Genomic DNA, 27,329 nt, shown 5'->3' on the forward strand with positions numbered 1-27,329 from the left:
GGCCATAACCCAAATCAGTTCCCCTGCTCTGCGAGGAGCCGTGAGAGGTTTGTCTTTGCTAGGTGAGAGACAGACGGAGCCTGGGCAGGGCAGGGCAGGGCAGCGCAACTGTGATTGTATTGAACCGAATGACTCCTTACGCCAGGACTCGCTTCTCCACGATGTGGGTAAGGGAGTTGAACACGCCTTGCCGGACGTGAACCTCCAGCGGTGGGTAGAAGTTGGGAATGATCTGAAAGGGGGGTGGAGAAAATAGAGTTAGTGCAGGTCCCCGAGCCCTCGGGCTGGTCCCGCTGTTTGGGAGGCCGCAGACCCAGCCCTGCCAGCCGAGGTGGGTTAGCAGCTTGTCATGAGGCCAGTTCACTGCCTGTCTGGAATCAAACTGCCCTGGCCACATGAACAGCAGACGAACATACCCCGTTGAAATGAGAGGAGGCAGCAGGAGAGGGTTTTACTCCCATCTCCCCTTCCCTCGCCCATCCCAACGCCCATGCCAGGATAGTAAAGAGGCACTTGGCCGGGTGACTCTGCAGCAGCATATCCTGACCCTGTGTAGGAATTTGCCCCTCGCTGCTCTCGGCCGGTTTTACTGCAGAGCCGAGCATTTCGAGGGGCAAGCCCCTGGGGTCGGGAGTGAATCTGCAGAACAGGGAGTGGTGACGGTAGTGACAGGCAAACACCCACATGAGCACTTGCCAAGCGTAGCCTTTGTGGATCGTGGCCACGACAGCAGGCTGAGAGGGAGCATCAAACCCAGACATCCTGACCTTACCCACTAGAGCCCACTGCTTCCGCCGAAGGGCTGGGAACAATAGCCAGAGGGAGGCATTACTCTGAGCCTCTCAGGTACCCATTTCCCCCCTTTCCTCTCTGCCCCAGGGCTGCCAGTGTGACAAAGACAGCTGCTCTCCAGCCCCGGGATGGCCCCTCTCTACACCAGCTCCTTGGACTGAAAATGCTTGGTGAGCTTTAGTGTGGAGACTCCATGTGCAAAGTTTGGCTCACTGCTGTGTCCACATGCCACGTGAACCCAGCCAGCGCTGCCTGCCCCACCAGCTACCCAGCTGGGCACTTCGGCAGCTCTTCCATGATCCCCTCTAGATTTTTCCGTCCTTCCCATCTCTGGGGGATGGAGCTTCGGCCTCCTCCTATCCCGATACCCCCTGGAGACAACACTCTCTGCAGTGGCTGAGCCTGCACTCCCTAACGAGGCGAGGCGTGGACAGTAAGGTTAATTGCACGCAAAGGGCAGGACAGCACAGAGCAGCCTCTCCAGCTGGATGACAGCTCCTGTAATTGCTGCCGGCCTCTGCTCTGGGGCTAAATGCAAACCCGGTGACCTGTGCTAAGATGCATTAGTGCCACTAAATGTCCCCAGGTAGTGATGGGCAGTGCCAAGGCGCTGCCAGCCTCGGCAGCTGGTCAGATCACAGTGCAGAGAGGGGCCACAACTCAGCTCTCTCAGAGGGAACCCCCGGGAACCTTCACAGAATCCGGGTGACAGGCTGGAGGGACATCAGAGAATCCCCCCGCCCCAGTGACCAGACAGAATGGCAGCTCCAAGGGTGTCTGGACTGTGCCCTCCACTCCTCTGCATCCTTCTCCCACTGCTCTCCTCGCTGCCCCTTCACACCTCTCCAGCTGTCCCCTATGCTAAGATCAGCCTCCCACCCCGTGGGCCAAGCACTAACCCCCTGCCTTCCCCCCTTCCCCAGTGCCTCTCCTGTACACCATCCTCAGGGGCCTCCTGGGTCTGAGTCGTCACCCTGCTTGGGGCCTGAGTTTGCTTTAAGCTCTTGGGGACAGGGGCCTTCCCAATAGCCCCCCACTGAGCGGGGCTGGGGCTGGTTTCAGCAGAGGTGGGTGACGACTCAGCCTCACACCTGCTCGGCTGGTTTGCCTGCCCAAGGACATCGCTGTCAATGCAGTGAGGGTCCTCTCTGTCCTGACAGGGCGGGAAGGGGGTGGAACTGAGCCTGCCAGAAGAGCTGCTTCCACAGCGGCCCCTTGCAAGCCCAGTCCCACTGTACCAGCCGGGCAGCACAGGTGCAGGAGCTGGGGGAGGGTGTCTCTGCAGCTCACCCGGCACATGAAGTCCAGCAGCGTGGCTGTGATGGCAGGGTGGGGCTTCATGGAGTGGTTCATCACCAGAATGGCCGGCTCTGGAAGGCAGAGAGCAGGAAACTGGTCACTCTTCACTCCACGCTGAGCACCAACACTCCACGGGCCCCCGCTGAGAACGGGGGACTCAGCGAAACCTCCCCTCCACTCACCCAGAATGAGGGCAGATGCCCCATTTGGCTCCTACACACCCCAACCCCATTTGCACTCCCCACCTCCCTAGAGTGTGGGCTTCGGGTCCAAGCAGGCCCTGACCTGACCTAGGGCAGAGCAGTGCCATCTGCTGTCACTCCTGTCGTTCCTGCCCTTGCTCCAGTGGATCCCAGCGGCCCCCCACCCTGGGGCTCAAGTGGAAGGCTGTGAGATCAGCCAGCCAGCCTCCCTCCCTCCCCCATGCTCTGGCCCACACAGGCAGGGGCGCTCCGTGGCCAGCCACAGAGCCCAGGGGAGACGTCTGCTGCTGCAGGCATGGAAACCACCGCTCAAAGCGGCTCCATCAAAGCAGCTCTCGTGCCAGCTTGCAAAGCCTTGTAGGAGTTCAAACAGGGCCGGGGGGCGGAGTGGGGCTGTTTGGAGACAAGTTATCAGGCTCTAGCGAGCTAACAGACCCCGTTATCATGGCCCGCTTTGGAACTCCCTCCCTGACCGCTGTCCAAGCGGAAAGCTCCTGGCTTTGGCTGCAGGGGCCCTGACTCCGGAGAGGACTGGGCTGCACACTGCCAGGGGAGATAGATACCATCCTGTGCTCACCAGCCTTCCCACTGCTTTGTGCAGAGTAGAGGCCTGTGTCGAGGGGGCTCCTCCCCACAGACACTGGGCATGTGGGATGGGACCCACTTTGGGCTAGCTGCAGAGGCGCCTGTCCCTCTGGGAATGGACTGAGAACGAATGAACTCACTTCAGGCAGGGTCACGGAACCGCTGGGGACAGCTGTCAGTCCCTAACGAGGGAGAGGTGGAAGACTCCCTCTCCCAGGCCACCCCCTCGAGCCGGCCAGACCCCACCTGGCTCTGGGTTAGAGGCTCTGTGGAGCCAGGCCACACTGGAAAGTTCAATATTGGCTTGGAAAGCAGGAGAGTTCAGAGCTGGGAGGGGAGGCAGGGAAAGAGGGCTGGTCCATCGTCCCCAGAGGAGGGCGGGGAGTCAGCGAGCACATGGTACCTATGTTCATGATGTTGTCCTTCTCGGGGCTGAAGAAGAGCCAGTCGTAGAACAGGGCAAGTTTGGCATTAGAAGCAGCAACGTTGGACTAGGGGATGAGAAGCCACATGATGAGGATAGCAGCAGTGTTCCGCCGGCCCGCGCCCCCACCTATCTTCCGCTGCCCTGGTTCTGCCAGGCCCTGCCCCTGCCTTGTTTTAAAACAAGGAAGAGTGGCTGGAGCCAGGACTCCTGGGTTCTGTTCCTAGCTCCAAGGCTCTCATTCCGTTCTGCAGCCTTGGGCCCGGCATAGAGCTCCCCAGTCTGGAAGTTGGGGGTCACATCCCCTCCCTCCCAAGGGGGTGGGAGGATTCAGGCTTGAAAAGTGCTTGGAGGTGAATGGTTCTGTGTTAATAACTGCAGCATGGGCCTGGTGCAAAGGCAACTGTTCCCTGCCCCTCCTCCCCAATCTCCACACCCACCCCGCCACCCAGGGGCCCAGAGAGGAGGCCTCGCTCTGCTTTGGGAACGAGACGGCATTTCTACAGCCTCTTCCAGCAGAGGAGCTCCCAGGGCTTCCCTGGCAGGTCATTAACCTGATAGGGAAACTGAGGCAGAGAGATGACAGTGCCTGCCCAAAGGGCAGCCAGCAGCAGAGCTGACACTGCAGGTCAGGTCTGGGGTCTATGGCCAGAGCTGCGACTGGGGAATCCTGGAGGGAACGTGCCTGCTCTGAAGCTGCCTTCAGCCGGAGCAGAGACCCCCGTTTCCACCGGCAGCACGTCCAGCTGCACCTGACAGGGCCAGTGGAGCAAGGAGCTCTTTGCAGTCTGCTATCCCGCCTCCCACAGGAGCGGCTCTGTGACCAGACCCCACCAGGACAGGTCAGTGGGTACATTTTCATTCCCGTGTTCATTCTCTGCATCGCCCCCTTCGAAAGGATCTCCCCTCCAGCAGCTGTCCCGTCATGGCTTGTGTCTGACATGCTCAATCCCGGCGCTGGCCAGGATAACAAACAGAGAGCAGCTGAGGAGAGAGGATGATATGTTCCCGGCAGCGCTCTGGGCCTTACCAGCGTCTCACAGAGAGCCACACAAGTGCCTATTTGGGCAGGATCCCGCAACGCCCCTGGAGAAATGGCTGCTGGACTGTAGGCAGAGCAATGCCATGTGGCATGAATGAGGCCGGGAGTGGAGTGGGCAGTGCGGGTGACTTGCCCAAAGTTACACAGCAATGCAGGGGCAGAACCAGGCTGAGAACTCAGGAGTCCGGAATCCCAGCCCTCCTTGCTGGGACACAGAGATCCAGCTTCCTTTTGGAAAATCCAACCCATGTCTCTGTCATGCACACTCCCCCAGCTACTTGCCCAGACAGCGATGAGCAGGCTGGGCTCTCTGATCAGCACTGGGTATGTTACCCTGCTCCTCCCTGGTGCATGGATGAGTCAGGGGGGACATGGCCCTGCCCCACGCGCTTACCGTGCAGGTGGTGAGCAACCAGCCAATGATGGCCCAGCGAGGGAGGATGTCAGAGCTCAGCACCTCGTTGGACGGATGGACCACCCCACAGATGTAGCGGATAAGGTCACAGCGCAGGGACTGGCTGTCTGGGGTAGACAGGTACTGCCGCTGGAACCAGTCCTGGTACCGCTTCTGCTGGCCAAACCGCACCTGGAGGGGGAGGAGAAACACAGGTAGGGGCAGACACACGGAGTCTGGTTCAGAGACACGAGTATCTGGGCGGACAGGCCTGGGACACAGAGCCTTCACTTCGGAGCTGCCTCAGTTGCAATCCACTGGAGGCTGTGAGTGGCCAACAGTAGCTGCAGTGACTTTCCAGCACAAACAGCCCCCCCATCCCCAAGCAGCATCAGCAGAAACCGAAGAACGAAAGGACCCCAGGGAAACTCCAGCCACCATCCCCCATGCACCAAGGGCAGGTTTCTCCAGCAGGAAGGACAGAACTGAGCTTTCTGCCAGAGACACGCCCTGCACCCCGATGCACCCTCCAGGACCCAAGTCCAGCACTCAGACCTTTGAAGTTCGTTTCCTTCCCACAGCAAGCTGCCGCAGCACGGGGAAAAGACAAGCTTCGCTTGCAAGGGGAAACAAACCCTGCCTGGCGTTTGCGCACCAAGAAAGGCTAACCCTGGCGTCACTGTGGAGTTCCCGTTCCCTCTGGGAAAGGGCTGCAGGTTGGCAGAGCTCAGCTCACCCACCACACAGCAACCATATAGAAAAAGCAACCCCCCAGAAATCAGCCAGCCTGCAGCAAAGTTCCCTGCCAAACCAATGTAATGCCTTTTAATGAGTGTCTCGGGCATGCTTCGCTCAGCACTGGCCGGCCACCCTTCCCTCCCTCCGCCGGCGTACGGAGGCCAGAGTGGAGAAGGCTCATGTTTTTAACCCCAGACTCCTGACTCCAGCTTCCATGTCCCCCCCATTGCAGAGATCTGCTACTCCGGGCCCTTCTACCCCAGCCACGCAGAAACCGGCACCAGCTAAACAACTGCAGCTGCAGAGGGATGAGCTCTCCTCCACCCGCCCCACGGCATCACACACTGACAGGGGGCTAGAAGGCTATGCCTGGCCCAATCAAAGGCCACTAAACCAGACAGCCAAAGTAAACACTCAACGGGAAGCCTTTCTATATCTGGGGCCAAATTCTATTCTTGGCGACATTTGGTTTACCCCAGAGCAACTCCAATGAAGTCATAAGGAGTGACTCCAGATTTACATGGCTGGCAATGAGCAAATCAGCTGGTCCACCGCTCTCCTCTTGCCACGCCCCTCTCTCAGGGGAAGCTGGAGTTGGCTGAAGAACCAGCTTCCCTGGAAAACAAAGGGAAAGGCTGAGCAGGCCCAGTCAAGGGGGTGCCACTTCCCCCATTCTGCTGGCCCCAGTGGGTCCATGGCAACCAGCAGCTGTCGCTCAGTCACTGGGTTAAATCCAGACCAGGCCGGGGCAGCTGATCTCTTGTTCCCTGGCCCGTCCAACCACTGCCCTGGCCCCCTTGTAGAGAGGGGACTACCTGGGTCCCAGGCTGTGAAGCACCCTCCCAACCCCAGGGTGGTCTCTTCAACCCAGGGCTGAGCCACTCCAAAGGACAGCCTGGAGGGACCCTGCTCTTACGGGGCTGGCTCTGGGGATTACCGGAGGCCTCTGCTTTCCAGAGCTGTCAATCTGGCACCTTCCCCAGCGCTAAGGTCACACTTACTTGCCTGCAACTTCACCTGCACAGAATCTGGCCTTCACCCAGCTGGCTGCACCAGGAGCAACTGGGGAAGGAGGATGGATGGGACAGGATAGAAGCTCTCCAAGGGCCCCCACCCTCTAGAGCTCATGCACCCCCAATTCCATTGTGACTGATGGTACCCTGATTCCCCCTCCCCTCTCCGCCAGCTGGGATCCCTCTGGAAGAGCAAAGCTGTTACCCGGGACGTCATGAAGAGCAGCTTGGTCTCCATGTCAGGGGTGAGCCGACAGGCCAGGAACTTGCGAGAGGTCCTCAACTGAAGGAGCTGCAGGACACCTAAGAAGAAGAAAAGCCAAGAGGTCTGTACCTGCACACACCCAGCCAGGTTCACCATGGCACCTGTGGAGAGCCGATCCCCTGTCCGCACTGGCTCCTGGCCTTGCAGTGGCTCCGAAAGTTCCTGTTAGACCAGAGCTTTGGGTATTGGGAAGGGGTGGAGATTTCACTCAGGATCCTGCGCTAACCACTAAACCATGCTCCCTCCCAGAGCTGGGAATGGAACTCAGGAGTCCTGTTAGCAGAGCAGATTCCCCATCCCTTCTAGAGCACCCCTGGCAGAAAGCATGAGGACAGTTTGGGTTTTAACTGGGGTAAATAGGACAAGGACAAACGTAAGAGCACTGGCTTTTCTCAGACCACAGCACTGACGCAAGTCAGCCCCGGCGCAGACCGGAGGCATTCTCCAGGGGCTGTGCGCAGTGGACTGCAAGTGGAACTCGTGCTCCTAGGTCAGTGAGATGCTGACAGCCTCCCCACTGCAGGGTTTGGGTCAGCCACAGCACAGGGCCGGCAGGGCCGGCAGGGCCGCAAGCTCCAACTGTTCAACTGCCGAGCTGTTTCCAGAGCTTGTTCACCCTGACCCCTCCCCACCAAGGCTGCCAGCGACTGTCAGCTGGGACGCAGCCACCTGTCTGCCAGGAGAGCCGCCAGCTTGTCTCAGCTGCCCACGAGCCAGCAGGCCGACAGCAGCTCTCTGCTCCATTGCTAATCTCAGCCACCAGCATTCATCTGGGACCCCACGGCATGGCTGTCACATAGCACTGGGGATGTGGGTCCAGTTTAACCCCGGCACGTCCTCAGGGCTAGAGAAACCCCCGGAAGACAAAGAGGGGAAGAGAGGTATAGATGAACTAGGTTCCAAAGGCCAGAGCCAGGCAAGGTGTGAGAAAGGGAGCCGTGATAGCGGCAGAGAAGGCCTGTCATTCCTTGGCAGGACTTGACTGATTTACAGATCTGCTCACTCTGATGCAGGTGCAAGGGGTCAGAGTTACGGACACCAGGTGCACTTTGGTCTATTGGCATTGAAATCATTTCAATACACCCGAAACCCCGTCCTCACCTCCGGAGGGTGGGTGGAGAGGAGGAGAAAAGTTTTGCCTGCTTACAAGCTCAGAGCCCGAACGGAGAGAAAGGAGCTCTGCATGGAGTGAGCTGCACATCAGGGAAAGGCAACCTCAAAAAAGCCTTGCTTAATAAACGCTCCAAGCACCCACCAGGCACTCGGGAGGGAACGAGCGCAGCGCCCTGCGTTCCCAGCTCTCCTGCGGGGCCAAGACCTCCCTTCTCTGCCAGCCCCAGCACTTCGCAGCACGCTCTCCTGGGCCTGGCCAGCCTGCACTAGTCAGGGGGTGAGGTTCGCAGCACAAGGGATTGAGTCAGTATCAAATGCGAAAGCAGACGCAAATAGCCAGCTGCCAGAGGGAACTGCGGTCCTGCCGAGTGCTTAGGCCAGGCTCTTGGCAGCACGCACAAGGGCAGAGAACAGCAGCAGTACAAAACCAAACACCCACCAAGGAAAACTGCAGTAGGAAGATTCTGGCGGGGGGGATACCTTATGGTGAGGAGCCAGCTGTGTGGCTGCTGTGGAGAGGAGATGGCAATGGGGACAGTTGCTGACCGATTTCCCTGGGTGAGGAGGGAGTTGCTGGGAAGCTGGAGTAGCGCTTGTGAAGTGCCCAGGCCCTCCAGGGACGAACAGCCTCAGTGTTCAGCGGGAGAACTAGTTGGTGATCGGGGTAAATTCTCAGGGAGTTTAGAGTGGAAAAAAGATGCAGGGCTGAGCACCTGGAGACTGAGGACCTCTCCCTACCCTATGGATGGGCAGGGCTGCACACACCAAAGCCTCCAGCACAGCGTCCCAGCCCTGACACCCAGGGACCCTCCTTCAGGGGTGAGGGGAGCTCAGTTACGGGGCCCCCTTCAGCCCCTGGCCTCTCTGCCGAGGCTGCCAAAGGGGAAGGAGGCTGGGATTAGGAGGCTTAATGAGGTTTTGATTAGAAGACACATGTTGCGAGCTTGCCTGAGTGGAACCAGAGTTCTTTGAAGTGCCATTAACACGGCCCCCCAGGACAAGGCATTGGGATAGCGGACTTTCAAGTCCTCCTTCAGAAAGCTCATTAGAACTGCTGCAGACAGCTAACGAGGAGACGACCTCCAGAGCAAGGAATAATTTATACTGAGACATATAGAGATCTAAAATAAAACAAGGCTATTTTAATCTGGCCTGTGCAGGGAGCTCTGTAACGGAGTGTTCCTGCTCGTCAGGTGTGCCAGCATACTGGGGAAAGATAATCACAGCAGCATCTGCTGCCCTCGCTCGATATTTCAAAGGTTCCCCAGGACTCTTTCCCAGGGAGTTTGCAGAACTTTCTATCATTGGGATCCACCTTCAGCTTTGTTTTCAGTTCAGACAATTAAAAATATTAATTACAATGAAGGACGCTTTAAGTCCAGAACATGTAATCAAACTGCACCATGTTTTCCTGGGGTCTGGCTGCCTTTGTAATTAAAGCTGGCTGAATTATTGATCATGCCATCTGGAAGACTCAGAGCCCAGATGTGCACCAGGCCCTTGCGGTATGTAAGGAAATATGGAAGCCACTTGGGGACAAAGCCTGTGGCAGGAGACCCAGCCCAGCTCCGTAATCCCCACGGCCAAGGGGGCAGCAGGCAGGGCACAACTTACTGTGTTTAAGCACTGGCCAAGAGTGGCTCTGGAGGGGAATCTGGCTCTGCCAGAGGTGGACTCATGAATGGCCTTTTAGAGGTGTGCACGCAGGGGAACCCTCTCCTCTGAGAGCCCAGCAGAACACACCAGGATATCGGAGCTGAGAAGCAGCCAGCTGCTCGAACTCTGCTGAGGACTTAAGTTCGGCCCCAGGTGAGTCATGGAGCCCCGAGGAGGAGGGATCTGGTGGAGGGGAACAAGCCCTTGGGGGACACCGGGACGTGCAGCTTCTGCACTGGATTCTCCCCACATTGCTCTGCCCACAGTCCGGGAGCGCAGGCTAAGCGGTGCTGACAATCTGGAGCTGCTCACTCACAATCGCCTGTCCCTCGTGGTTGGCTGCGCCTAGCTGTGTGCATCTAAGAGGATGCAAAGGTGTGTACGCACAGATGCGGGATGTCACGCGCGGCTGACCTGCAGCCAGAGAGCCCCGGCAGAGCTCCAGGTGCTGCTGGCTGTGGCAGGGTAACCTCCCCTGTGCCCCACCTACCTGTGAACTGGGCACTCAGCGCCTGCGGATTGTGGATAAGGTCTTTCCAGAGCTGCTCAAACTCGGGTATCCTAGCAACGTTCTGCAAGAGTCTCACCAGGTCCCGGCCAATCATGAAGCAGTCCATGAACTTGGGGAAGGGAGAGGAGAGATCATGTATTGTTTACCTGCTCCTGAGGAGGGGGCTGTGGGGAGGGGTGGGGGGAGGCACCGGGAACATTCAGTTCTTGAACCTGGGAGCAGGCTCTGGATGATTCACTCTTTGCACAACATTTCCTCTCCTGCCCTGGCAGGCTGCTCTGCTTTTGAAGATAGCAGGTTCTAAAGGGGCTGGGTGACAGGAGGGAAGGTCAATGGCTATTTTAAAATGTTCTCTAGTGTAAAACAAACAACGGGGCCGTAAATCTAGCGCTTCATCTCCACAACTGTGGACAGTCTCTGAAGCTCAGCCCTTGATGCTTGAGCAGTCCCGCCAGCTCAGGAGAAGGCGGGGGGGTGGAGGGGAGACATGTGGGGCACAGGGGCTGACCCCTACCTGCTGCAGAGAGCCATTCGTGCCAGCAGGACTGATAACCCTGAAGGGAAGCGTGGCCCCGGAGTCCTCCAGCCTCCTCCGCCAAGCCAGGGGTTCTGTGGCTTCTAGAGCACAGGTGGGGATTGGCTGCACACCACAGAGATGCTGGCATTTTGGGGGGCTGCAGCTAGACGATGAGAAGGCATCAGTGCCTGTGATGAGCTTGAGGGAAATGGGCCTGGACCTGGGACAGAGGCCCCACAGGAACTAGCCCCATAAAACCAGCTGTTCTCAGTGCCAGGGGGAAGAGAGCTGGGCTGAGAACATGCCAACCAATGGGCAAACTTCCAGCCAGGCATGCAGGGAGCAGAGCCCACCGCTTCCGATTTCACAGCAGCTGCAAGTGCTGCTGCCTGCACCCCAGACACCCCCCAACTGTATGGGACAAGCTGAAAAGGTACACAGATTGGCAGGGCTCAGGCTCCTGGCGGAGGAAGGACCAAAACCACGTGTCTGCTGGGACAAACAGGTCCCTCCCACCCCCACAACTGCACCCAGGCACTCCCTCGGAGGGGGACCTCTCCCCCTACCAGCACCCCAATCACACAGCCCCTCACCCGTTCCCGGAGCAGGGAGATACAGAAGTCCACCTCCTTCTGGCGCAGGGCCTGGAGCTGCGAGGTGCCGTGATGGTCCACGATGAGCCGCAGGTACGTGTACACAGCCATGGCAATCAGGATATTGCTCTTCAGCACCCACTCTCTGGAAGCAAGCAAGGGACAGCACCTTGAGCCAGCACCACCCTCCTCTCCAGCCAAGACCTGTTAAGCACTCTATTAGCATTAATCCCCATCCCAGAAATGGGGAAATCGAGGCATGGGAGGAAGCAACTTCCCCTAGGTCACACAATTCACCAGGTCCTGACCCCCCAGCCCTGCTCTAAACACTGGATCACACGCTTTCCCGGAAGGGGTCAGGAGCAGGACTAAACAACTTACCTAGACTATAGCGAGAGCCAGTCACCTCTACCCTGCAACCTGTTATCTGTTCAGACCCCAGGCCCATCAAATCCAGCTTCTTGCATCTCCCAGCCCCCTCCCAACCAGGAGTTGGCGCATGCTCAGCCCGGCTCACCTCCGGGGGAAGCACTCACCACACAGGGATACAGGCTTTTTCATCCAGCATTAGTGTGCAGGGTCCCCCACTTGGGGACTGAGTTACAGCTGGCCTTTTAAAGCCGCGTGAAGAGCAGATGGCACAGCCCTAGGCTCAGCTAGCCTTTAGCTAGGGTTATAACATCGGTACCTCCTCCTCCTCCCGGCCCCAGCTTTGTGCCTTCCATCATGCTTCCCACTTGGTCTTGGTTTATGGAGGAGATGCTATGATGGGATAACATGGTTTTGGAAATTAAATATTCATGGTAAATAGGCCCAATGGCCTGTGATGGGATATTAGATGGGGTGGGATCTGAGTTACCCAGGAAAGAATTTTCTGTAGTATCTGGCTGGTGAATCTTGCCCATATGCTCAGGGTTCAGCGGATCGTCATATTTGGGGTCGGGAAGGAATTTTCCTACAGGGCAGATTGGAAGAGGCCATGGAGGTTTTTCGCCTTCTTCTGTAGCATGGGGCTTGCGTCACTTGCTGGAGGATTCTCTGCTCCTTGAAGTCTTTAAACCACGATTTGAGGACTTCAATAGCTCAGACATAGGTGAGAGGTTTTTTTCGCAGGAGTGGGTGGGTGAAGTTCTGTGGCCTGCGTTGTGCAGGAGGTCAGACTAGATGATCATAGTGGCCCCTTCTGACCTTAGGATCTATGAATCTGTGCCCTCATCCACCAAGTGCTGACCTTCTGCCACACCCCAGCCCTGCCAGCAACCCCTCCCCTCTCTGCCAAGAGCCTTCTCACAAGCTGTTGCCTGGCTTCTCCTATGTGCATGGCCAGCACGCTGGGGCAGGGTGGGTTTCCCTGTGTGTGCAGTTCTGCATACAATGATAGGGCCATGCAACCTCGGGCCAGCTGGGGCACCCTGCAGGGTAACTGGGTATGCCAGTGACAAGGGGAATCAGCTGCTGGGCCATAGGGAAACTTGGCCTTAGTGTAACTTTCTGCACTCAGCAGCTCTCTCACGGCATCAATAGCCAGGACCCAGTGCACACAACGCAGGGTAAACAGAACTAGAGACATCCAATGCCGGCATTAGATCGCACAAGATGAGCTTTCATTCTTCCCAGCTCAGCCTGTCAGAGCAGATGGAGCCAGCAAACGTTGTGAGTGTCCAGACCAGACAGTCACATGCTACTGATGTTAACGAAGCATCAACTTTCGAACAGCAGCTCTTCGTTTCATCAGGCTGCAGTTCTGGGCTGCCACCCCGCTCACGGACTACGTGCATCCTACGGTAAACAATGTGGCACTGCCGAAAGATCCGGATCCCCAGGGCTACGGGACGAGTGGCAGCACCGGAGCAGGCTGTGCTTGTCCCCGTATTTTCAGTGAGCACAACGAGAACGGCTCCGGCAGCCTTCAGTAACATGCCAGCTACCAAACTAGGTGCCCCCCTCACCTGGCTGAACAAGAACGCGAGGAGAAGGAAAGGCAAACTAACAGGAGAGTGGGAGCACCGAGGGGACGGGGGAGGACTTGGAGTAAGCAGCTGTGACTGAGAACGGCGTAACCACCAGGGAGATGCACAAGGTTGTAGCAGAGGGGCTGGGAGCAGCATCAGAGGAGAGACATTTGGGCAACACACTGGAGTCAGTGCTGCAGGGACCAGAGAAGCAGGAGGGGCTGGGAGACCAAACAGGCCTTTCCCTCCAGTGCAAGTCCTAGCTGTGTATTGCACCTGCCCCACTCACAGCGCCCGGGTCTCTAACCTGGGCAACTGGCTCCAGCCTCCGACAAGGATGGGCCCTCGCACGCTGCACAGACAGGGACGCTCCTGGTCTGCCGGGCCTGGGGGGACCAAAGCTGGCGTCTTCCAGAAGCAGATGCATTCTATCAAGCCAGGCCAGCAGCTGACTAGGTTTTGCTGCCAATCTAGCTAGTTACTTTGACCACCCTCCCTGTGCAGTGCCCTGGGCCCTAACAGGCTCTAGAGGACAGGCACACAGGAGTTCTGGGGCTGAGACCTTTGTCCCCTCACAGGCTCTCGCCTGCTTCCAGCACCACAAAGAACCACGTTTCTGTAATTCCATAATGCTGCCATTTACCTAGAGTGAACTATTCCCTCCGGACCCCTGCAGCATCAGAACCGATTCCCTGAATGCAATGACAAACACTGCCAGCCAGTAAATTACCCAGCCTTGCTATTTGCAGCCATGAACTGGGAATGGGCCAGAATAGCTCGGTGCCTTTAGCGTGATTGATAATCACCCCCATTGCTCAGCTCGGAGAGCTGTAAATCAGAGCCCGGCACAAGGGTCACTGCATATGCTGCAGCTGTAACTCCAGGAGATAATGGTTCAATGGCAAATGAGTCAGCTGCCCTAAATCACCCAGGAGGGGTGGGGGGAAGAGCCCCCGAAGATGTGACTAGTGTTTGCTTTCCCAGGCACTCTAGACTGCCCCTAACCCCTGTGCTTGCACAGAGCTTAAACAGGCAGTCGAGCTGTCTGGACTGGCAGCAAGAAGCGGGGGTTGAGGTTGCATCTGGGCAGTGCCTGTCAGATCAGTTTCCTCCCCTCGCCCAACCAAGTTGCGGACGAATATAAAACCATTGTCAAAAGGGGCCAAGAAGCCGCCAGCAGCCCCAGGATTAACAGATCCGGCAGGCAGAGCAAATGAGCGTCATGTTCGCTTGGCCACTAGCGGCCAGTGGCTAAATTATCCAGTGTAGCAGCGGTGGTGGGCTCGCCTCCTCTCCAAGCCAGCCAGAGCCCAGGGAGTGGCTCTGTTGTTGCTGTATTTAATTAAACAAAGCAGTCGACATTCTGAATGCAGAATTAGATTTTTCTCATGTGCTGTTTAATTAAAGTCTTGGCTTCCCCCTAATCAAAGCATATAAATCCCAGCAAAGAGCTGCAGGTTCTCCCTGCAGGCTCCCTCCCAGGGCTCAGCTCTGTTTGTGCTCAGACATTCTCTGACCTGCGTGTGCTGTGAAAAATCGAGCAATGCCTCCAAAACGGGCTTAGCCTTTCCCCTCACATCATTTCCCTGACAAACTCCTACCCGCAGGGGAAATCTCCTGTGATTTAATGTGCTGGGCTGGCTCCTGCACATCCCAGTCCAAATGTGGCTTTGAATCACATGGGAGAGAAGTTGCTTTTCCCCCTGCAAACATTTTCTAGTCATTTGTTCGCAAGCAAAACCATAACATAATTTGGCAAGATGTGCAGCCTGCTTCAGAGGAGCCCCTGGAGCAGAGCAGCCACAGTGGCTGGGACAGGAACTGGCAGGGCAATGCTGGGCCCAAGGACAGAACAGCAGGGGTTGGGGGCAGGGGCAGGACTGAGGTGCATCAGCTGAGCTGGCAGAGGGAAGCCCTAGCAGTGCTGACCGCTAATGGTTACATAAACACGTGGACTAAGAACTCCCAACTGGTTTCTAGGCCATAGCAACAAGTCCCGGGCCGGCCCCCTCCAGCCCTGCAGGTTTGTAGCAGATGCGCTAGATGGCACTGCGTGGCAGCGTGTAGGGAAAGGCCGCCTGCACAGTGGTACGCGGGAGCTGAACCATGATTGCTAAGCGCAGCAATCAGTAATTTCAGGAGAACTGCTGTTATTATAAACAGTGAGTTGTGAAAATCAATCTATTTAAAAGTAACACCACCGCCCAGCTAAGGGCTACACTACCAAGTCTGTTTATCATCAACTAGCCCCCGCTTTACCAACAAAGGACAATGCAGAACCCGTAGGACAATGTCTCTCCATTGCCTGGCCACAGCAAGTCATTGAAGGTTGCAGCCCCAGCGAAGCGGGGAGCTGTTGTTTAAGCACAGGAAGCTGACAAAGATCAGCTCTTGGGCAATGAATTCCAAACCACTCCTCTAAGAGGAACACCCTCCATTGGGACTCTGGAAAGTCAGGAGAAAAATATTCCTAGGAAACTGCCCCAGAGAGTCCTGGATGTTCTGTCCATGGCACAAGATGACCAAGTCCCATTGTTTCAGGGGGAAGCTGGTCACATACAGGGGGAAGGCATCACGGCAGCACATTGCACAACTGGCTAGGAGCATTATGGGATATCAGCTTTCTGTGACCCACCACGCTAGAAGAACTGATGGTCTGATCCTGCCTGGCATTGCCAGCTGCATTACAAAACACCCAAGAGGTAACAGCCAGTAGTGCCAAGCGGGACACCCGGGAGGCAGCCAACACACCAACAGCTGGTGTACGCTGCCGGCCCCAGCGCTTGGGAACGAGGATTGTGCTTATGGGGCGTGCTGCAGCCATGCGGTGGATTTCATGACAGGAGAACAAGGTCCATGCCCTGCCATGGACTCAAGGCGAAGCCATGTTCTGCTTTGGTCAGATCCAGTCCAGATGGGCAGGTTCAGTTCCTTGCAATCCCAGTGCATCACCCAGCTGACAGCCCACAAGCCAACCTATGGGGACATCAACATGTCCCCACCCACCCCACCCCAAACACACAACCCGTAACACACCCCTTGCCATGCCCAAGCAGGGAGGTCTCCATTAGCCCCACGGATGACCAAAGAGCCAGTTCTCCCCAGCTCTCCCCATCACAGGCCAGCCCGCTGCTCCCACCAGTCAGAAGACCGCTCCCAGCAACACTGCTGCCTCCCACTGCACCATACCTTTGCTCAGTCAGTATCTCAAGGACGTTCTCTGCCAGCCAGATATTCTTTGCCGTCACATCCCCACCTGCAACCAAGAGCACAGCATGGGAGCAAACAGCTACTTACATTAATTGATGTAATTGTCTGTGATGTCAGCTTTATCCCAACCAGCTACCGTCTCTGCCCCAGCCCCTGCGAGGCAGAGCACCATAATGACAGTATTTTCCTCCCCAGCTCAGTACAAGCCTCACATCTGGCCCATCCTGCCTGCTACAGAGGTACCTGGCTGCTTCCAAGCACGTGTTCAGCATGTTCCCAGAAACAAGCATGGTGATTGCCATCATTTTCTGTTGTATACAAAAAATGGAGGGGGTCTTGTTCCTAGAGCATGCTTGAGAGAGGAACTGTCAGCTTCTGGAACACAGAGTCAATATTGACCTTTCTGGCAAACAGAGTGAGAGGCAGAAAGGGAAGAGATTTGGTGTTTAGGGGAGAGGGGAAGTAAGAACCAGACACTTTAGAGAATGCCTGGGACAGGAAAGCAATCGGTCGGGTAGGAAAACGGGGAACACTGCTCCACGCATTTAGGCATAAATGTAGGATTGTGAGTAGAGCAGGTGACTAGGACTCCTGGGTTCTATTCCCAGCTCTGCCACTGAGTCACCTCATGAGCTTGGGCAAGTCACCTCTCTCTGGGACAGAAAATCTGCAAAGCTTAGCGGATGTCTGCAAAGTGCTCTGAGATCTTCAGCTAAAGGCCTGATGGGAGTGCAAAGTCTTGTCTTGGATTCATAGATTCCAAGGCCAGAAGGGATCATTGTGATCATCTAGTCTGACCTGAATAATACAGGCTATAGAGCTTCCCAAAATAATGCCTAGAGCAGAGCTTTTAGAAAAACATCCTGTCTTGATTTAAAATTGCCAGTAATGGAGAATCCACCACACCCTTTGGTAAATTGCCCCAATGGTTAATTACCCTCACTGTGGAAAAGTTGCGCTTTATTTCCAGTCTGTGTTTGTCTAGCTTCAGTTACCAGCCATTAGATCATGTTATGTCTTTCTCTAGTAGACTGAAGAGCCCCTTATTACATGTGTTCCCCATGTAGGTACTTACAAACTAATGAAGTCACACCTTAACCTTCATTTTGTTAATCGAAATAGATTGAGCTCTTTGAGTCTTTCACTACGAGGCAGGTTTTCTAATCCTTTACTCATTCTCGGGGATCTTCTCTGAACCCTCTCCAATTTATCAACATTCTTCTTGAATTGTGGACACCAGAATTGGATCCCAGCGATGGTCCCACCAGTGCCAGATACAGAGCTCAAATAACCTCTCTGCTCCTACTCGAGATTCTCCTGTTTATGTGCTCTTTTGGCCACAGTGTCGCACTGGGAGACCAGGTTCAGCTGACTGTCCACTACGATGCCCAAATCTGTCTGAGACACTGCTTCCCAGGAGAGAGAGAGCCTGGCCTTTATTCCTAGATGTATACTTTTATATTTAGCCATCCTAAGCTGGTCAGTCCAGATCGCTGTGAATCAGTGACCTGTCCTCTGCGTTATTTATCACTCCCCCAATTGGTGTGTCATCAGCAAACTTTCTCTGTGATCAACTTATGTTTTCTTCCAGGTCATTGATTACGATGTTAAAAAACGCAGGGCCAAGAACTCATCCCTGCAAGACCCCCCCTGGAAACACACCCGCTCACTGGCAAGTACATTCTGAGACCTGCCTGCAGTGCTGTTGTCGCTGGTCAGTCCCAGGATGTGAGAGAGACAAGGTGGCCAAGGTAATATCTTTTACTGAACCAACTTCCACGGGTGAGACAGGAGAGCTTTTGAGTGGCACTGAGCTCTTCTTCAGGTCTGGGAAAGGCACTAGTGTCACAGCTAAATACAAGATCAAACAGCTAGCACACACTGGTCCCTTAGAACATGAGCTAGCTACTTATGCTAACCTCTCTCTTTGATCTTGTATTTAGCTGACACACTCTTAGAACTTTCCCCAGACCCGAAGAGCTCCGTGTAGCTCGACAGCTCGTCTCTCTCGCTAACAGTCATTAGTCCAATGAAGGATATCGCCTCACCCACCTTGTCATTCCGAAACCTAACGCTTAGCCAATGTTCAATACCTTTAACGCGTGCTTTCTCAATCTTCATTGACTGAATCCCGTATTAGCCGCTCTGAGATCAACGTAAAGCTGCTAAATCTATAATTACCTGGATTATCCCATTTACCCTCTTTAAAAACTTGGCACATTTGCTTTCTTCCAAACTTCTGGAACTTCCCCAGTGCTCCAAGACTAATTAAAAATCAATGTTAACAGTCCAGAAAGCTCCTCAGCCTGCTCTTTTCAAACTCTTGGATACAAGTTATTTGGACTTGCTAATTTAAAAATGTCTAACTTTAGTAGCTTCTGTACACCATCCTCCAGAGATATTAGTGGAATGGAAAGAGTGTTATTATTACCATATGATGAGACACCTATTTTTTCCCCAAACTCAGAACAGAAATATTTATTGAACACGTCTACCTTTTCTGCATCATTATTGATAATTCTACCATTTCCATCTAGTAATGGAGCAATATCATTGTCAGGATTCTATTTGTCCCGAATATATTTCAAAAACACCTTATTGTCCCTAACTCTGGGGCCACAGATTTCTCCTTGTGTCCCTTTGCTTCCCTTATCAATTTTCCACAATTCCAGAGGGAAAGTCCTTACTATCAACTTTCCCTTTCTTCCAGACATGTTTCACAGCTGCCTTCACTTCCCCTCTAAATGAGATCCCCAGCAAGTCGCCAGCATGAAGCTGGAGCACTCTGCTAAAGGTGCTAGAAGCCCAGAGCTGTACTCAGACGTTTGGAAATACAGAAGCGCATATGAGGCACGCTGCAAGCAACTGCAATGTGATCATAACAATTAAGGCATCATAAAAATAGCAAAATGCAGGACAGCAGCGTCAGAGTAGAATGGGGCCCCGCACAGGGAGCCTCAACTGAAGGGAAACAGGGGCACCATCACCATGTTTATTACATTGTGCAAGGGGGCAGGATAGGGTGGGGGGGACATGGTTCGCCCTCAGCATTTGGCCCCTCCAACCCAGCCTTGCCCTCCCCCTCCCTGCAGCCGAGGGGATGGTTTTCATTGCCAGCTGGGCCAGCCCCATGTCATAGATGTAGACAATAAAAATGAAATGTCAAGTTTTATTATGCAATGCAAATTCCTCCTCCCTGGACGTAGGTGCCTAGCGCTGACGTGTGGTGACACTGCTCTGTGGACATGGAATGGCACAGAGGGGGCTGTTTACACAGAGAACCAGGGGGAGCAAACGAGCTGTTACCACACTGCCAGGCCCTGGCCCTGCCCCTCTGGAAGCGTTACAGGCCCTGCAGGGGAGAGTCCCAGCTCAGGGGATGCGAGCACCCCACTCGGCTGCCCGTATGTCAGATATGGGTCAGGGCTGGTCTCAGTGGTTCTACTGTGCCAGGCCACAGGAGCTGAGATGCTGACAAGTTGAGGAATCCACACGCCCACTGGCTGTTCCAGAGACTTTATTGGCACTAGGCTGCCTAACCTCACCCTGCTTCTTGCTGGCCTAACCCAGGGATTAACCCCTCACAGAGAGGACGCAGAATCCCAGGCCTAAGCAGCAGCCCCACTAGCCTCTCCATCCCCTGACAGGTAGGTTTAGCCGGCTCTTGGAAACGCACCACTGCTGCAAAGCGAGGCTCTGAGAGCTGGGCGTGAGCTGCCTCCATTGCAAGTCCAGACCCAGCCCAGCTCGGGCAAGGCGTCACAGACCCCAAGCAAGGCAGCGTGCTTTGTTCCAGCTGCCATGGGGTGGATCTCCTGCTGGTGCAGCCATAGCTGGGCAGGGCCCTGGGGCAGTGCAGCGCAATGGGGGCCAGTCCCTACTGCTGCAGGAACCCGGCCCAAGGCAGCACTCACCTGCAATCTGCTTCATGAAGGTCATGCAGACGCCATCTGCCCCGAGCACCCCGCTCTTCACCAGCTCCCGCAGCAGCCACACCAGCTGGAGACAGAGAAGAACAGAGCCAGCATGAGAGGGGGAATTTGATGTGGCTTCAAGCGCAGATCCCGGCACAGCCTTGGCCACAGAGCCATGACTACACCTCTGTGGCACAAGACAGACAGACCCCCACAGCCCCAAGTTCACTAGGGTCACATCTAAGAGGGTGTTAGCAGCAATGGTGGGGGGGAGGACACTCATCCAACATTGCTCTTTCCTCCACATTCCCTTCCTGCTTACGGTTCCAATCCCGTCACCAAACCCCAAGATGCTGAGTCCCTTGTCCCCTTTCCGCTCTCACCAGGGCCGATATCAGGTTCGACTCCAAGGCAGTTCTCCTCTCACCTGAGTCCGACAGGCATCCTGCAGCTTCAAGTATTTTTCCATGAGAATCTGGTTGATCTTGTTTAGAACAATGTTCATGCCATCTCGGCTCACCAACGCCAGATCCCGGTAACACTGCAGCAGAGACAACGTGGGGGGAGATGGGTACAGGTGACTCCACCTGAGCAGCATAACGAACGGACTGATTTATAAAGCCCCTGATCCTGGCTGAGGGCTTGGGACACTCAATAAACTAGCACCAGAATCGGCATGTAAAGCAGGAGCACCCCCGGGGATCCAGGCAGAGGGAATAACCGGGGTCACTGTGTTGGAGAGCCAAGCTCCCTTCCCCTCAGACCTGGCCTACCGCTGTCACACCACGCTAGAATTTTATTCCACCGGAGTCCCCTCTCAGCCTCTGTGCTGGTGCCTTTAAACACTGGTTCATGGGCTAGCCCAGTTCTCCCGCACTCAGAACTCCCCCCAAAGGCAAGGCTGGTTCACAATGGTGGTGAAAGTTGCTGGATCGATGGAGCTGGGGCCCAAAGCGCCCCACACCCATTCTTCTTGCCCCCCATGTTCTGCCCTGCCGAGACCAATGCTAGAAGTGAAACAGGAGTTCAGTCTGTGGCCCATTTAGTCCTCAGCCTCTCCACTTGTGGTGCAGAGAACAGCACATATGGAGGTCTGGCCTGGTAAAACCCCCACACCTCCCAATCCCCAAAGCCTCCCCCCTACACCACTCCCGGGTCTCAGACACCAGCCACAGCTGATGCTGCACCTACACCAGTCAGGGTAACTAACTCAAGCACGACAGGGCTCTGGCTAACCAGTGGTGCCCAGAGTTGCAGCAGCGAAAGCAGGCTACTCCCATGCCACCTGCTCCTTCCCACATCACTGCTAGCCGTGGATGGCTTCCCACTCATCAAGCAGAGACCACGGGATGGGCTGTTAATTAGCCTAACTTCAGTTCACAGACCAACCCATACCACTGAAATCCTGACACCCCCCCCCTCGCCCAGGGCACACCCTGAAGCAGCCAATTCTAGGCGTCACATTCTCAGCAAAGGAAGGGCCTTTCCAAAAGCAAGTGGCCAAGGTGTAACCAGCTCTGACAGCTCTCCCTGGCTTCCTCTTGCCTCCTCTCCGAGCAGTGGGATGGGAGTGATTAGGAAGTAATTTGCTAAGTCATTCCACATGAATGTTAATTTGTGCTGTTAAATGTCATGCTATTCCGGAGAGCAGGGCTGTGGTCTCATCATTCTCCTCTGGAGAGTTAATGAGGCCCTGGAAGAGCTCTTTGATTGGACTCCCCACGCTCAGGTGCTCTCCCCCTTTCATGCAGCACCTGAAGGGATAAAACACTCACACAACAGGTGGAGGTTTCGTGTGGCTTTTTATCAATCTGAGATGCTAAAGGAGCTTCCGTAAACAGGAGCCAGGGCCCAGCCGGCTGAGCCGCCTGCTGCCTCCCCAGGGAACGTTGGCCTTTAACGCCAACCTCAGGCAGCTGCCTCACTGGCTTCAGCCTAACACACACCACTGCAACTCCTGCGAGTCGCAGAGATGGAAGGGGCTGATGGGATCCGCTGGTCCGGGACTACACCCCATGCTAAGCTCCCTACTGCTTTGTCCAGTCTCAGATGACCAGGCTGCTACCTCTTCCCACAGGACTATGCCAGAGTCAGCACCCCTCCTGGTGCAGATCTTACCTCTTCCTGTCCTTAATTACAGCCAGCAGTGAGCTGGAGCCAGTTCGCTAGAACCGGTTAAATTTAGAAGCCCTTTTAGAACCGGCTGTCCCGTAAGGGACAACCGGTTCTAAAAGGGCTTCTAAATTTAACAACCGGCCAAAAGTGGCGTGCTTCGGGGCTGGAGCACCCACGGGGAAAATTTGGTGGGTGCAGAGCACCCACCAGCAGCTCCCCGCCCTGCACCCGGCCCCAGCTCACCTCTGCTCCGCCTCCTCCCCTGAACGCGCTGCCCGCACCGCAACAGGTAACCCGGGGGGGGGGGTGGCGACACAGGGGAACCGCTCCCCGCCCCAGCTCGCCTCCGCCTCCCTGGGCCTGAGCACGAAGCCGCAGCCTGCTTCTTAGCTCTCCCAGGCTTCCCCCGCGAACAGCTGATTCGCGGGAAGCCGGGGGCGGAGAAGCAGAGCGGGGCAGCGCACTCAGGGGAGGCGGCGGAGCGGAGGTGAGCTAGGGCTGGGCGCAGAGCTGCCGGTGGGGCTCTGCACTCACCAAATTTTCCCCGTGGGTGCTCCAGCCCCGGAGCACCCACGGAATCAGTGCCCAAGGTGCCACTTTTGATGTGATCAGTGGGGGGAGTGGCCGCTCCCCCTGCTCCCCCCCAGCTACACTACCCCACCCCTAGGAGCCAGAGGGACCTGCTGGATGCTTCCTGGGAGCCGCCCCAGGTAAGCACCACCGGGACTCCCCACCTCGCCCCCCGGTAGGTCCCTCTGGCTCTTAGGAGCAGGGGGGGCACCCACCATGGTGGCCCACAAGACCCTCCTGCCCGGTTCTGGGGGCAGTCAGGGGACAGGGGAGGGGGATGGATAGGGCAGGAGTCCCGAAGGGCGGAGGGGGGGCCACAACCCCCTCATGGGGTGAGGAGGGAACCAATTGTTAAGATTTTGGCAGCTCATCACTGATTACAGCCCATGACACTCTGCTACTAGTCCCCTGAAGGCCTTCAGTGACCCCCGGCATTTCCCCTCGCAGACAATTATGTCTGCGAGTCCTTAGTAGTGCTCATGAGATCCACATCTGGCCTTTCCTTGTACGCAGCATTGTCTCAGGATATCACCCCACCCGCCTTGTCTCTCTAGTATCTTTCCTTCTCAGTCAGTAACTCTAATTGCTTTTCTCAGACTCCTCTCCTGTGTGGTATACTCCTGCTGCTGTGAGCTTCCCCTCCCCGCACCCAGAGGTGAGGCCTGTCTGCATTTAACCCCGGGCACGCTGACTTAGTGACCCAAGGAAGCTGTATGGTCAAGGAAACCCTTACCATGACACCCAAGGACAGTGGGGTTCAAAGAACTGCTCTGAAAGAGAAACCTGCTGAGGTTCCAGGACTCGAACTTGCTGGCTTCATATAGCTACGGCTCCCTGTGACAGCTACCTTGTGGCCATGCTCCAGGGGGGTAACACACTTGAAGCTCTGCAGTGCAAGCCCAGAGGGAGCCTTCACTTGGACTGTGACGCGACACCCATGGAGCCCAGCCCAAGAGACCCCGGACCGGTTCCTGACTCTCGAAAAATGGGAGGACCAAGCTTGGAGGAGGACATTCTGTGTGACGGGGGCCTGTTTCTAAAAGGCCCCAGAGGAGGGGGGAGCAGCAAGAACAGAGACTCGGAAGATGCTGCCTGAGCGCTGGGTATTTTGGTGCCATGGGGAAGGATGCAGCCAGCCCACCCAACAGGTCCTGCTGTATTTCAGCTTCTCACCCCACATGGGTCCCAAAGGGTTTGGGGAAATGAAAGTTGTTTAAGAGCAGGTCTGGAACTGGACTCAGCTCAAGGTGGAAGTCGGACGGTGAGTACAAGACACACTGTTACTCAGCCCCTGGAGTTCCATGTCTCACCCACAGAGACCCAAGCAGATGAGATGGGATCCTTGTTAACCTGTCTTGACCACAGGATGGGGAGCAAAGGGTGGGTGGCATGAGGAGAAGTGACCCTGCTTGGATGGCAAGGGAACGGAACCTGAATCGCCAGAGGAGTTTCAAGGATGCAAGTGATTCATCATCTCGTCCCTGCTCTCGGCGGGTCAGAGCCACCCCCTCAGACAGCCCATTTAATTAATAGGAAGGGAACAGCCTGATGGATGTGCAGTTTAAACAGATAAATCAGGCCATCCAGAAGAGCCTCCCCTTCCAGCAGGAGGGGGGCGTGTGATGGAGACCCAAGGGAAAATGGGCACTTCAAACTCGGGGGAGAAGTTCTGTTTGCCCTCTTGTCCAAGAGCAGAAGTTAATTAAAGCAAAAGGGCACAGGGAGGAGGAGGCAGCTTCTTACACATCATCTGCTGTCACTTGGATATTTGAAGGGCCGAGTGTCCTGGCTCACAGCTGGACAAGTTTACCACGGCTAATCTCTGCCAGCGTGGGGGGCTGCATCCCTCAGCTGATCCTCAACAGGCTGGGAAGGGGGCGGCTGTGATCCCATTTCTTCTTAATCAGCCAGCAAGGTGTCGGTAGCCTCCCACGCCAGCAGTGGGAGGCACAGAGCTGTCTTTTAACAAGGTCTCCACAAAAAGCAGGGGAAGTTGTAGGTCCTGCCCGCTTTTGGCGCTTATCTCCCCACCAGCCAATGCCGGGGCTGCAGCGAGGCAGGAGAGAAAGGGATACCAACGCGTGGAACTGGGACGCAGGAAGGCATGACCAAAGGAGCCAGCACAAAGAAGCACTGTCATCAGAGAACAGGGTGGATGAGACGCTGGGAGGAACGGGGAGCAAGACAAGTTTAGCGAGAGGCCCCAGCACGCAGGATGCCCAATTCAGGCAGCGGCAATGAACGGCAAGTACCATGTCAGCCACATTTCCAGCCAACACAAATTAAATGAGTGAGACTTGCAGATCAGCCCCACTGGTGTCTGAACTCCCCCCAAATGGCCAGAGTCCGTGTGGCCAGCCAGCCTCCAGCCGCAGCCCCACTGGAGCTCAGGAGTTACCAACAGTGGCTACACAGGTGTCAACAGATACCAAGGAGATTTGGGAGTAAGGAAACGAAGATGAGAGATGTGGGGTGGGGTGGAGTCTCAGGGGGGTCAAACTGCAGATAAAGAGCAGGAGACATTAACAAAGTATTCCAGCCCCTCGGCCTTAGCACCCAGAAATCCTCAGGGAGCACATCCCCGTTTTTGCAGGAGACACAATACCGTGGCCCTGGCTCTTGTGATCATTACAGACCCCACACCCTTTCTGTGGCCGCTAACCCCGGCATCCTGGCCACGTTCCATGCCAGGAGTTACCTTCCACCAACCAATTCCCCCAGGGGGTTCCCGGGCCAATTCTCCCTCCTGAGCAGTTGCAGGGCTCTGGTCACAGGCCCCAGGAGAGCTGACTGTGCTTCTGTGATGGGGGAAGGGATTCCTGAACCTGTCAGCTTTGTGGGAAGGGAGCTTTGCCCCTCATGCAAGGATCTCAAAGCCTGCCCCAAGCAGTGAGCCACCACAAGTCCCTTATCAGCTGGGCAAGCTATATCCCCCCTTTACAGACAGAGATGGGAGTCACAGAGGGATGCGGGTCCTTGCCAAGGTCATGCAGTGAGCCAGTGGCAAAGCCAGAAATAAAACTCTGCAGTCCTGGCTCCAGATGCCTGCTGGGGACGGCGGGGGGGGGGGGGAAGGAAGGAGGCAATGACCCACCACAACATAACCCCGCCCCCATCCCGCTGGCTGATCCAATTATCCCCCAAGAACAGGGAAGTGCTTGACCAAAGCAGCAGAGCCAGCCAGGTGGCTAATGAGTAGGGCCATGAGCAGCAGCTGTGCCCTCCACCGCCACGGCAGAGCGATTCACTGCCTGTCAGCAGCACGGTGTCACAGACGCAGGCTCTGCCCCTCACTGCCCTTCCCACAGAGGAACGTGCGGAGAAGACAGAGCAGGTGGGAACTGTTTGCCCAGCGTCGCTCTACCCCGTGCAGCGGGGCAGCCATGGGCACAGCACAGATGAAAGGGAAGGAGGACACTGCTGCTGCAAACACAAGGAAGAGTCTGACTGGAGACCCCTTCGACAGGGTACAGGTGCCAGGACACCCCTGCCCTGCCGGAGTGATTGTTTATCACAACTCACCAGAAGGGGATTTCACTCTAATTGGAAGAGTTTAACCCTTTAAGAGACTACATAGTCTCCATACCAGAGCAGTGGACTGCGGTGAGCACTTAGCCTACACTTTGGGGTGGCCACTGAGCTGGAGCAGAGGAAGAAGCTGTGGGAGGCAGGCACCAGTTATGTGATATTTGTGACTGCAGTAGCTGTCTGGGGCCTAGTTCGGAACCAGCCCGGTCGAGACTTTTCTGAGCACTGGCCCCACGTACGCAGCCCTGACGGGGAGAATCGGTTTGTGTCCTTGCTGCACCAGCAGCTCCTGAGTCAGGACTTGGAAGCAGCTTTGGTGACTGATAGGAAGGCGGAACAGAACCCAGCTCAGCCGCGGGGAAGCCTGCTTGCATCAGCAAAGAGTGTGTGTGTGTGGGGGGGGGGGTCCTAGCGATCAGGGAGGGGAGTTGTTTGGTTTGGTATTTTAAGAAGAGTCATTTTGGGGACATAACTACAACTCCACTGAAAGAGACACCCCCCCCCCCCCCGCTTAGCGGTCCTGGGTTGGTGGAGCTATGGCCCTGGTTTAGAGAGCCCGAGCCTTAAAGCACTGGCTCAGCGAAGAGAGAAAACTGCATGAGTCACTCTTAGTCCAATTACAGTGCATCCCTAACACTTGGCCACTCAGCCCTGCTCACACCAGACCACGAAGAGCGCTCACCTCAAGAGTTTACTTCAATCCCTTTAAATGCTGCACGTTGCCTATCCACTGAACAGCATTCGAACCAAACACCCCTCAGCATCACTGACTCCCAGCCCTTCCAGGGCTGCTTTTGAGCCAATGTGGCAAGTGAAAGCCCTCGGTATGTGTCACGGCACTGAGAGAATGGGCAGTTCCCTGACTCCATGACAGAACACTGCCAATGACCCGTTT

The 27,329-nt window shown here is 55.8% G+C and overlaps 1 protein-coding gene across 8 annotated transcripts in view; it reads right to left on the reverse strand.

The window, feature by feature from the left end:
- INTS3 (integrator complex subunit 3) overlaps positions 1–27,329 on the reverse strand; it is a 70,244-nt gene that overhangs the window by 30,368 nt on the left and 12,547 nt on the right. For 6 of the 8 annotated variants that reach the window (XM_078850550.1, XM_078850546.1, XM_078850545.1 and 3 more), the window contains 10 exons: positions 20,649–20,762; positions 20,222–20,306; positions 16,287–16,353; positions 11,146–11,290; positions 10,015–10,144; positions 6,696–6,793; positions 4,740–4,931; positions 3,283–3,370; positions 2,083–2,162; positions 141–232 (listed from right to left, as the gene is read on the reverse strand). In XM_078850550.1, coding sequence (XP_078706676.1) covers positions 141–232; positions 2,083–2,162; positions 3,283–3,370; positions 4,740–4,931; positions 6,696–6,793; positions 10,015–10,144; positions 11,146–11,290; positions 16,287–16,353; positions 20,222–20,306; positions 20,649–20,762 — 1,091 coding nt within the window. Of the gene's footprint in view, positions 1–140; positions 233–2,082; positions 2,163–3,282; positions 3,371–3,988; positions 4,288–4,739; positions 4,932–6,695; positions 6,794–10,014; positions 10,145–11,145; positions 11,291–16,286; positions 16,354–20,221; positions 20,307–20,648; positions 20,763–27,329 lie in introns of those variants that run through there. The other 2 variants (XM_078850551.1, XM_078850552.1) reach the window with 2 other exon arrangements.

This window comes from Lepidochelys kempii, chromosome 24 (assembly GCF_965140285.1).
Source record: "Lepidochelys kempii isolate rLepKem1 chromosome 24, rLepKem1.hap1, whole genome shotgun sequence".
NCBI lineage: Eukaryota > Metazoa > Chordata > Testudines > Cheloniidae > Lepidochelys > Lepidochelys kempii.